Genomic DNA, 12,546 nt, shown 5'->3' on the forward strand with positions numbered 1-12,546 from the left:
ATAATCCTTTCGTACATAAATTATTCAAAAACATATCCAGCTTTTTAGCTTTTTCTAATACTTAGACTTGCATGTCATATGCATTTTAACCTTTTTTCTAAATGTCACGTAATAAAAAAGTGGATGGATTGGCCATGTGTAGGAATTCTATAAAATATCCAAAAATCCAATGTGTTTATAAACATAAATTGTTAACATTCAGATTTAACCATTGGTTATCTATATTAAGTATCGTTTTTGAGCAAAATTTAGCAATATTCTTGACGTGTACAAACATTACGCAGTATGGGACTGAATGATGCCGCTGATTTCAAAGGGGAAAAAAGCTAAGACATTTATTGGAATCTGACACAAGTTTTTTTTTCTTTTTAAATTCATCTGCGTTTTTGTGTAGAATGTTTGTTAAGAAATACCAGATACATTCTGCATTAGGAAAGGCAGATCTAGAAATCAAAAGAAATAACAGTATTTTCCTAAAAGCAGCCTTAAATTGACTGTCCATAAGTGTGGACACTGTGCATGAAAGGGTTAATGGTCTGTTAATTGGAAGAATTGTAAACGGGATCAGAAGCTTTGCAGACAATCTACGCATCTGCATTTGCATCAATGCGTGTTTATTTGAATCTTTTCATGAGAAGAATGGGAAAGATGTGATTCCAGTTAAAGAGTCATAGCAGTATGGTGTGGGACATGAATCACGCCTACTGTTCAATAAGTACATTTAGTTTATGTTTTGATAATTTAAGCCAATGGCAAGGCAATATATGACCATGGGTAACAGACTCAATTAACTGTTGCTACTTGTTACGCTCTGACACTGCTCACGAGCGTCTTGTTGTTATGGTAACTGTCACGAAATGCTCTTCTGAATGTTCTTCACACGCACATTACCACTCACCAGCTAACTTTATTAGGAACAGTGTACTAATACTGAGTAGGACTGCCTTTGCTCTTAGAACAGCTTCAGTTCTTCATGGCATGGGTCCTACAAGGTGTTGGAAACATTCCTTTGAGATTCTGGCCCATGTTGATGTGATTACATCACATACAGTCATTGCTGCATATTTTCCAGCTGCACATTCATGCTGCGAATCTCCAGTTCTCCCACATTCCAAAGGTGCTTTACTGGATTTACATCTGGTGACTGGGGAGGCCAGTGAAGTAGTACATTCATTGTCATGTTCATGGGACCAGTTTGTCTTATTAGAGATGCATTATCATGCTGGAAGTAGCCATTATAAGATGGGTAAATTGTGGCTGTAAGAGGATGCATGTGATCAGCAATGATACTCAGATACTCAGACTGTGGCATTCACATGAATCTTGATTGGTTTTGGCCCCAGTGTGTGCCAAGAAAACATTCCCCACACCATTAGACCACCACCACCAACCTGACACAAGGCAAGTTGGATCCATGGATTCATGCTGTTGATGCCCAATTCTGGCCCAACCAGCAGTGCAGATTCCTGTTCTTGGTTGACAGGAACAGAACCTGATGTTGTCTTCTGCTGTTGTAGCTCATCCATCTCAAGGTTGTACATTCTGAGATGCTTTTCCGCTCACCTCAGTTGTAAAGAGTAGTTATTTGAGTTACTGTAGCCTTCCTGTCAGCTTGAACCAGTCTGGCCATTCTGCTTTGACCTCTCTCATCGACAAGGATTTTTTTCTGCCCACAGAACTGCTGTTTATTGGATGTTTTTTTGTTGTTGTTGTTTTTGTTGCTGTTTTTGCACCATTCTGTGTAGACTGTTTCGCATTAAAATCCCACCAGATCAGCAGTTTTTGAAATACTCAAACCAGCCAGTCTGGCACCAATAACGATGCCAAGGTCAAAGTCACCAATATCACAGTGATTCTGACGTTTTCAGCTCTTGACTTGTATCTGCATGATTTTATGCATTGTGCTGCTGCCACGTGATTGGCTGATCAGAAGGAGAAGAAAATGTAATATATAAAATTATGATCTTTTGCTTCCCTGAATCACCGTCCTGGCTGCTTGCGGGGGTCATTTCTGTAGATCATTAAACACTGTTTTGCATTCTAATGTAAAATGATTATGTGGTTACACTGAGTTGAGCTCCATGCTGTAGTATGTGGACAACATGACGTGTTATTATGATGCACCTCACCATTTGAATCTCAGACTTAATATTGCTCAGCATTATATATTAGACTACAATAATAAAATAGAAAACTGTTGTATTATTGTAGTCTGATGTATAGTGCTGAGCAATATTGTGTGCAGGGGGTTTTAAAAAAGCACCCAGATTTGGATGAGTAGATCTGTGTCAACTGTGTGAGTGTGAATGAGGGCTGAAGCTCATACTGAAATCCAGCAGAGACATGTTGCAGCCAAGCCTGGACTCAGTCAGACAGTGTCTACGTGGCAGATTTGATGGGATTTTAAGCTCTACTTGGCAGACATGAGAAGGGCAAAACTCAGAGTTAGTGTATAACTTGTGGAGGGGAAAAATGAGGCAGAGGGAACAGGGACAGGTCAGGCTTTAAAAATGCCTTTGTTTTCCCGCTATAAACATTAAGAGCTCAACTAAAGGCTAACCAAAGCAATTGCCTTTGTTTAGGTCCTTCTGGTTGGAGAGGTTCATGTTGTATTTCTCTTCCAAGCACTGTTTACAGCCCTGAGTCACATTTTACCACATGTGGCTTGCAGTCACAACTAAAAAAAATTGAAATGTCTGAATTCTGAAAAAGTGAGATTATGTATAATCTAAGAAACCTTTGCACTCACTAAAAAAGTTTAATTTTTTTTGTCAAATCTGGATGTTTTAGTATCATAAAACATTTTTTCTTTAAAAACTGCATTTAAAGGTAGGTAGGTTTATTTACGGTGCCATGAAAAAGTATTTGCCTTTCTGATTTCTTCTATTTTTGCCTATTTGTCACACAGATCTTCAAACAAAATGATTAGCTACTCAAGGTCCCCTACAGTGGCAGGACCTTAAACTGGCAGTTCATGTGCAAAAGCCCTCCAATGTGGCTGAATTAAGGCAATTCTGATTTAATTATATAAGAAGAGTGGGCCAAAATTCTTCCACAGCGATGTAAAACTGATTAACTGATCTCCAGTTAACAGATGCAGTTGTTGCTGCTCAATGGGACACAACAAGGTTATTAAGTTTAAGGGGGCAATTACTTTTCACATTAGTGATATCGGTGTTGCATAACCTTTTTCAATTGTATTTTGTGTTAACTCAGGCTATATTTATATTCTTTATTTATATTTATATTTCTTATATTAACTTTTGTTTGATCTGAAACAAGAAAGTGTGATACATGCAAAAAGTGAAGAAATCAGGAAGGGGCAAATACTTTTTCACAGCCCTGTGTTTTGAGGGTTGTAAATAAAATAACATGGAGGAGAATCTGGTTAAACAGAAAGTACACACACATCTGGTGTAGTCAAATTAAAGTTTAAAGAGGGCATCTCCTGTATCTGTGGAAGTCTCTGCCCATTTCAGTCACCCAGGAATATCAACCACACACACACACACACACACACACACACACACACACACACCCACACACACACACACACACATTTATCTTTGACATTGACATAATTATTAATGCTATGCTACACCTACCCCTAACTTTAACCCCAGTAACCAAAAGGAAATATTTTATTAATTTTTTAATATAAAATCTGCAATATTTGTAAAAACAAACAAACAGTTTTTCTCATGGGGACCAGCCACATGTCCCCACATGGTCAAAACTATCAGGTCCCCTCTAAGATATAAAAACCGTTGGTCCCCTCTATCACAGTTTAAAGGGTCCTAATGGAGTCTGATGGTCACCTTTTGGTAATAAACGGTATTTTAATGGTGATCCAGTGATAAACATGTCAGTATTGATCATGTACTTTAGGCAGCATGCCTCTGACAGTAGTTCCTCTGTAACATAAATCACAGGTTTACATTAATGCACTCGTTCTAATATGTTAGTGTTTCTATAGTAACAGCCCATTCACAGGGATTAGTATGGCATGCATAATCTAAGCCAAATAATAAATTGATTAAAAAAAAACTTGTGTTGGTTTTTAATAAACAAAAACATATAATTGTTGATGTGCTGAAGCTTTCTGTTACGAGAAAAATGTTATGAGAAGGAGTCTCCAGTGTCAGGGCTTTGTAACTGTCATGGGAAAGTCTTCAGGAGTTTGCACTTTTGGGATTCTCAGTAACTTGACAGTAACATGACAGTAACTTGTGCATTTTTTTTTTTTTTTTTTTTTTTTGATAACAGGAACTCGTCTCGCAGAAAGTCAGTAACATTAAATGTAGCTATAAATAGTTAAAAAGCGTGATATGTTGTTCGAACAGCATTATCTGTCATGGGTTATTCCTTACTTTTTACTTACTTCAAGAATGAGTCCTTAAAATCCATTAGATCCTGATGGGAAATGAGAAACTGTTTGATGGAAACCATTTGGCTTAATCACTTATGCCTTGTGAAGTGTTTATAAATAAGTTAGTTTAATATGACTGATTAACAGGGTGCTGAAAGTCCAGCACAGTCACAAACATTACCACACGTTTCATAAAGTGCTAAAAAAGCAGAAACATTCAGAAATGTTTGACATGAATGTATCATTGTTCTGTGTGAGTGTGTTTGTGGGTGTGTGTGTGTGAGAGAGAGAGAGAGAGAGAGAGACACATGTTCTTCATTTAAATATCTTCTCATCCTGAAACAACAACATTCTAGTTCCACTGGCCCAGTGTTTCAGAGGAGAGTTCACTTCCTGCAGCGCTGCTGCTTCTGCTGCTTCTGCATGTCCTCACCTTACACTTGAAACGTCCTCTAATACATCCTCACACACACATGCACACAAACACGCACACACACACACAAACATATGCACACACACAATGTCTTCTGCAGATGGCACCATGGCCTTTGCTCCTGGAGTGGCCATCTCAGCACTGCTGTTTCCATTTCGGTTGGCCTGATTTTTCAGCTGAGACTCACAGCTTGATCTACGATGCAGTCCAGAACTGTAATTACTGTGCACCAGTGGCACTCTTATGGAAAACACAGTAATTAGGATTATTTTCTTGGGCCTGTGTTGTGGCTGAGAGTGATGTTGATGAGCGGAGTGTCTGTGTGAGGTGTGTTTACTCTGTATGAACACTGGCCATGTGTGTGTTAGGAGATAAAATGACGTCAGAAGGTTTGTTAGCTGACTGTTTGTTAGTTTCGCCCTCCGCTGTGGTCTGCAGTGATATGCATGTGCGCTGTATGTTTCTGTTATCCTGCGCTACACGATTGCTATAGGCCAGATGTAAATATTTTTCTTTAACCAATGCATGGTGGGAAAAAAGGGGTTAAAGTAGCTGAATTACCCTGAATAACCCTAGTAAAAAAAAATAAATGCACTAAATTGTGTTTAAAATATGCACTTAAAATTTACGTACTTAATATGATTAAGTACATAACAATAGTAACAAGATTAACAATATGATTAAATTGTATAACTGTGTAATTTAAAAAAAAAAACATAATACATCATTGAAATTCAGTTTAATATTGTAATACACATTAGAAACCTATTCGCAAATGCATTTCTTGTGTGTTATTCATAATTACAATTGTAATTCATTTGTGCATGAAAACAAAATTAACTTTAACACACAAAACAAGTGTTTTACTTAAGTATTTTTTAATAATTTATATAAATAATAGAAGTCTCTTCGAACTCAAATCTCACTGCAGCTACTGTAAAATGTAAAATCCTTGCATATTGTTTCCTCTTCCAACTTTGTATGTAATGAATAAAAAGTTATTCATTTTATTTGTAAACCACCTGCAACACACCATTTAACCGTACACACAGTTTATCCCATTGCACATGCAATTTAATTGTTGAATTGTTATTCAGGTTCTTAGTAAATCAGGTGCTTTTTTACCTTAGTGCATTTCTCTCTAAGTATTTTTTTAAGTAAGGATGCAATTAGCAGTTTTGTCATTCATTGTGTTTCTCTGTATAATGACATTGGACTACAAAAATAATTGAAGTTGTACTTTTTACTGAAATAAACCCTATTAGACATGAGGCTAGACGTGCTAAGCTCTGGCAGTGGGAGCTGTTGTAGTGTTGAAAGGAATTTAAGGATTCGTCTGAATTTGGGTGTTTTTTTTTTTTGATAACTCGTTGTGATTAAAATTTTACACCCTTTGCATGCCTTTCCTGTTGTTTATATACACCAAACATCATGCAATTTGCTCAGATTTATTCCATGTTTATTTTTCGAAGTCTGTTGCTTGAACGGTCACATCTGCCAGCCTTGTTCAAAACGCCAAGTTATGCATTTTGTTTTGACTCTTGATGCCAATGTCTGCGCATCCATCTGGCAAGTAATCTTCCTGGACTTCTCCAAAAGCCATGTGTGTTACTTGGAGACCTCTGGAATGCAAGTGTGTGTATGCAGTATCATCCTCTGGTTATGTGTGTTTTCTGTCTGTGGTTTTGTTTAGCGAGTACAGACTTTAGTCGTATCTTAGCAGAGAATGCTTAGAAGAGCTGAGACCTCACATAGATCAAACATGTCGCGCTTTTTATGCTATCATGCTAGCATGTTTTAGATGTTATGATATGTGTTGGGGCCCGGGAGAAGGACCCTTTACACTCCTCTTTTCACGCACAGCAGTCTCTAGAGTTTACACAGAATGGTGCGAAAAACAAAAAAACACCCAGTGAGCGGCAGTTCCGCAGACGAAAAAAAAACAAAAACATTTTGATGAGAGAGGTTAGAGGAGAATGGCCTGACTGGTTCAGGCTGACAGGAAGGCTATGGTTACCGAAATAACCACTCTTTACAACCGTGGTGAGCAGAAAAGCATCTCAGAAAGCTCAACACACCAAAGCTTGAGGTGGATGAGCTACAACAGCAGAAGACCACATCAGGTTCTACTCCTATCAGCCAAGAACAGGAAACTGAGGCTACAGTGAGCACAGACTCACCCAGACTAGAGCTAGGCAAGCCAAGGCATTTCTGCCTCGTTTTGGTGAAATATAATTTTGTTTTCCTAATGTTGAGTTCTAATCTGAAAAACCTGTTTTTGTTTTTTTGTTTTTTCGTCTTTTTGGTCTGCCAGAATTCATCCACAGTGACATCCTGCAGGTTTTTCGAGACAGACCGTTTGTTGCTCAAATACCAAATACTGGTGATTTGAAGAACAATTGACATCAGTTTATTTGTTAGCTCTGTGTATCACCAACAGCCATTCAGCAGGTCAGTTAGAAACCATGACTCTATAAAGCAGGTCTATCAATAATGCTGTCAAGAGTAAAGGCAGACACAGCCTTTTCTTCAGCATAGCACCTACAAACACATGGCCAGCCTTCTGTAGCTTTCTATTTTTAGGATTTGGCCAAGCACAGAGTGGTGCATTGAAACCTTTTACCCTTGAAATATGATGACTGTGGTGACATTGTGATACCCGGTTGACTGTGGCAGTGATTGTGGTGTATGACTGTGCTGAGTTGGAGCGTTGATGCTAGGAGCATTGATGCTGGTTGTAAGTTTGAAGGAAGTCGACTTGTTAGGAGCTGACTCAGGTTTCCTGGATTATCTGATTTCCTGGGTTGCATCACACAGACATTGAAAACTATAGATGATAAATGTGGCCTTTCGGTGATGAAATTTTTCGGTGAGGTCCCTATTAAATATAGTTAACTGATGTTCAGTGTATACTTGTCTGATGTTAGCAAAGTCACATGTGCACTGACAGATTTTATCTCATATTAATGAACTCGGAACATTCTCCTTTTACCTTGACGGAAAGCATAGGTGTCAGTGCATTCGCAGGAAAATCTAGACGAGAGAACACTAATATGCGATGAGCTGAAGGGGGCGGGGCTTCCAGGCATTGTCAGTTAATATTGGCGAGTTAAAAAAAAAAAAACCTGTGCAAATCATTCCAGATTCGTATGATGATAATCTCTTTTGGCGTATTTTGAGTGATAACTTATACTAGCGTAAAATGCGGACCTTCTAAACAAAATGCAGAAGTGTTGGCAGGTAATATAATATAATATAATATAATATAATATAATATAATATAATATAATCAGAGTAAACATCACTGGATATCATGGCAGTGTAAAATCGTGTGGAGACAAATAAATGATTATATCGCAAGCCTAATTTGGCATAACAGAGGATTTTGATTTGATTTGATAATATGATTTGTATTGAGTTAATAGATTATGAACTGTTGAGACTAAGAATTGATGACATATTTCCCAGTTTTCAGGAGCGTGCTGGCACTTGCAGGTAGAGCGTTTGTTGTTCTTGTTGTGTGTATTCCCTGTAGTTTGCAGGCTTGAGCTGATAAACTGCTGACTTCATCGGGTGTTTAAAGTCTTGGCTTTAAGCTCTCAAGCCCTTGTGAATACTTTGATTCATGGTCTTTGCTCTGGTTTTGTAGATTGGGAGGATGGCCATTTTATAGATTGGGGCTGTGATAAGCATTATGAGTTATTGCGGAATGTTTCTTTCATTAGATCAGATTGCTGTTTTATTAGAGGAGTGTATGAACCAAACGAGTTCAAAACGAGAACTTTACATCTGTCGTGGAAACTTGATCAGGTTTTTTCTGCAGTCTTCCCTTTGCATACAGTCTACTTTTAATACTTAATCACAGTTCCTCAGTGTTTTGGTAGTAATTCCACAAAAGCAACAAATCTGTAGGGAGCATTTATAATGTAAGCAGCGGTTAATGTTCAAACAGCTGCTTTGATGATGGATTGATGATGCCTGAAAGAGATGAACTCATTTAAACCACACTGCTGCAGACATTATGCTGATCAGAGGTTGGGAGATGTTGAACTATTCCGGAGGAATTCATGAAACTGAAACTGGAGCGAAGTCATTATCAAAGCAATGAAGGCTTCTCTTCGTCATTTATCATGGCGCATGCACTGTTTTCCCTCTGCCCGAATGAGCATTATTAGCCAAGAGCATCTCACTCTTAATTACATTTATGGTCACCATTTACATAAACGATCCCAAACAGCCTATACTTGTGAGGAACTATAGATTAGTCATCGGTGGTACGTGTCAAATTGCCCCAATAGCATTTAACCAATAGAATTAAACAGCTGAACATTAGTCTAAATTAGGCTAAACTGGTTGCTCCAAGCATGTATGCTAATACGCCGGCAGCGTGCGAATGTGAGTGTGAAAATCTGAAGTGCTGATTCATCCTAGGAAGATTCCAATTATGTTTTTTCTGTTGAACAAATGGTTTATTCATGAGCTTATACACTTATTATCATATTGTTTACTATGGCGCTAGCAGAGGCTCCATGCAGTGGATGCTTTTTGTTACAGAACCTGAGGATGATTAATACTTTTACAGTAACCTTTCCAGTGGTCAACAATTTGCCATATTGGATATATCATTTCATTCACTGTATCCCTATGAACAGGGGCAGGTGAGGCAGAGCCCAACCATATATTTATATCAACTGTAACAAATGCTAATTTTCATAAAGTTCTCATTTACAACTCCATACATTTTAAATTCCATTGAAATATGAATTACCTCTTTTGAGTGACCACCAGTTAAAAAATGTTGCTATTTAACAGATATAAGCCGATGTTCCATTGATTTGCTCAGCTTTCTAGATGTTATGCAATTGTGGGGCAGCATGCTTACTGCCCCATTTACCTCCATTTAGTTATTGTTACACCTAAGGGTCAAAATTTGGAAACTGCAGCAAGCCCTAATATACCATTGGGGTGAAGAATCACTGCCCCATGCTCACTCTATGAACATTTTCATTGGAGGAGGAGCAGCAGACAGTACGGTTAATGACAGGGTTGCCAAATTGGACTAGTTTAAGAATACTCGGCAGCCACTAAGATGCTTTATAGCAAATAATCAGAATTAAATTTCTGCAAACAAAGGCAAAGTGTAAGTGCAGACAGTGGAAAATATGTCTCCTTTTCCCAGTGTCCAAATTGTTTGGGCTAGTTTCAGATCTACATCTAAACATCTAAAAACATTCAAAAATGAGCTACTAGAGTGTATGCTGTATGACTGCGTGTTGTCAACTCATAACTGCCTATTATGAGGTCACTCTAAAAATCCACTAGATAACAGCCTGTAGTATAAATCAAGTGTGATAGCCTCAAACAAAATTAAGTCAAGAGATTATGTCATTATTAATGTTGTCCTGCTGCACCAAAATCTATGGTTACGACTCGCTGCTGATAAAACAATACTTTGGGGTATTCTGTCATCTGTGGTGTACCATTTTTCACTTTTGTATAATTGCTTTTTAGCGGCGATACAACTGCCTAGAAATGCACAGCACTGTGCCATATGGTCAACGTCTTTTACTGGCGTTGCTCGCTTTTTCTCTCTCTTTTCAGTTCCCACATTAGGGCTATATTGATATCAAGGTTAGGTAAACACAGACAATGCAGGCTTGACTGGCCCAATAACAGCATGTATGCTCTTCCAGATAACCACATGACACCTGGTTCTGTAATAAACTCCCACATTCATCAATGATTTTGGTACATTGTGTGTTGCTGGTTAACAGCCAGTCGTATCAGTGAACTGGAACGGATTTCTTGTCTCAGTCTGCCGTCTGTTTTTGCACTCTCTTTTTTCTGAGTTTCTCCATTATTGTGGATGTAGTTTTGAGTGACGTGTACTAACACTTATGTGTCTGAATGGGAAAGCTGTATCAGATATGCACAAGAGAGGAACACTAGAGGTCTTAAGGCAATCCATTATTGCGAAGAGTTCTGGGGTTCAGATAGTAGGCTTTGGAAACCGTTGATGGTTAGATAAACGCTTAGTCTAGGCATATGTACTGACATTTAGTCTATTGTCATAACATATCATGCGTGATTTCTTTTCAGTCCGCCATGCTATAGATTTGCTCATTCTTTAATTACGTCAGTTTGCACGCACGCTGACCTGAAATTGAAATCCGTTCCCTTGGCTGCTTTTGAATGTGATATCAATTGTATGTCATGCATTCTCGGCTGTGTTTGAAGTAGCACATGCGGTATGTGTGTGTGTGTGTGTGTGTGTGTGTGTTTCTGCAGGTTCAGTACTGGGTGGTCTGGCTGGAGTGGAAGCCATATCCAAAGGTTTTAAGCCAAAAGTGAACAGCAGCAGGCGTGCACGCAGACAATCCTACCAGGACGAGATCTTCAACATCGAGGTGCTGCTGGGAGTGGATTGCTCCGTGGTGCAGTTTCATGGCCGAGAGCATATTCAGAAATATCTGCTCACCCTTATGAACATCGTAAGTCCACCAGAATTTCTTTTCCCCGCAAGCAATTCCGGTTAGCTTCATGACTTGCTCGCTGCTTTTCCCACCTCAGAATTTGACTTGCGAAGGTGTTGAAGTTGTAGAGCGATCTTTCACACCTGCTCGCCTAGAAAACTAACCAGGACAAGCTGGGGCAAGTCACTGCAGTCCGAGATCAGTCGTTGTTATTTTAATCTATCACATGAAATAGTGGGGGTCCAATGAAAACTTGCTAGGATTGAACTCGGTCTCAGTGTAACCTCGGATAGCAGAAGATCTGGGCCGGTGAGCTCTGTAGAACTGTAATTCAGTGGTTTTGGAGCTCGTAGATTGAGAGTTTGCATTTCTCGGGCGTCCATCCATCTTCCTGACAGCTCCTGAGAGACTAGAAATTCTGTCCTGCTCCTGACAGCGTTTTTGACCTGAAGGATTAATGTGCACATCTGTGGGCAAGACTGGACTCGCAAGCAACTAGCTTTGCATTCAGTTTGACTTGGAAACCATTTTTATTTGCCCACGTAATTGTTTTTCCTCATCACAACGTTCCAGTTCCACTCAAGCAAAATTGTCATCAGTATATCCTGCTTTAGTCCTTATTTTTCAGGCTCTCTACTTGTTGCCATCATATCTCACAGTTCACAGTCCATCCTGACTCACTTTTGTTTGTGCTGCCATTCAGTTGCTTAGCAGAAGACAAGCTCCCGTGGAAGCCCTTGCTGCATTATTAATTGAATCCTAATGATTTTCTGGCACTTTGGCCTCCTGCTTGCCAATTGCCTACCTGCTCAGCGGCATGCTGGGAGCCGGACTAATAGAACACGGCCAGGGTCCTACTGAGGGCCGGAGACAGCGACACACTAATGAGGGACCTCTGCTCTGGTTGCTAGCTCTCTCTCTCTCTCTCTCTCTCTCTCTCTCTCTCTCTGTGTGTGTGTGTGTGTGTGTGTATGTGTGTGTTCGTCTATGTCGGAGACAGACAACGTGAGAAAATGAACAGACAAAAAATCAGTGGTAATGAGAGAGAGCACTGAACATTGTTGATTGTCGCTTATGGGTGAGGTTAAAAGGTAAAAGGCTGCAGTGTTTGTGTGTGTGTGTGTGTGTGTGTGTGTGTGTGTGTGTGTGTAGAGCTGGAGAGCGCAGTAATGCATGGCCATACAATCCATGGAGAGTTCAGCCCATCTCGACTTATTGTCAAGGTTACCAGGCAACTTTAGCGACTGATTAACGTGATAAACATGAGGAAG

The 12,546-nt window shown here is 39.3% G+C and overlaps 1 protein-coding gene across 1 annotated transcript in view; it reads left to right on the forward strand.

The window, feature by feature from the left end:
* adamts2a (ADAM metallopeptidase with thrombospondin type 1 motif, 2a) overlaps window positions 1-12,546 on the forward strand; it is a 60,915-nt gene that overhangs the window by 27,115 nt on the left and 21,254 nt on the right. Inside the window, exon 4 of the mRNA XM_026938717.3 lies at window positions 11,091-11,293. Coding sequence (XP_026794518.3) covers window positions 11,091-11,293 — 203 coding nt within the window. The remainder of the gene's footprint in view (window positions 1-11,090; window positions 11,294-12,546) is intronic.

The sequence above is a fragment of the Pangasianodon hypophthalmus genome, chromosome 15 (assembly GCF_027358585.1).
Source record: "Pangasianodon hypophthalmus isolate fPanHyp1 chromosome 15, fPanHyp1.pri, whole genome shotgun sequence".
Lineage (NCBI taxonomy): Eukaryota > Metazoa > Chordata > Actinopteri > Siluriformes > Pangasiidae > Pangasianodon > Pangasianodon hypophthalmus.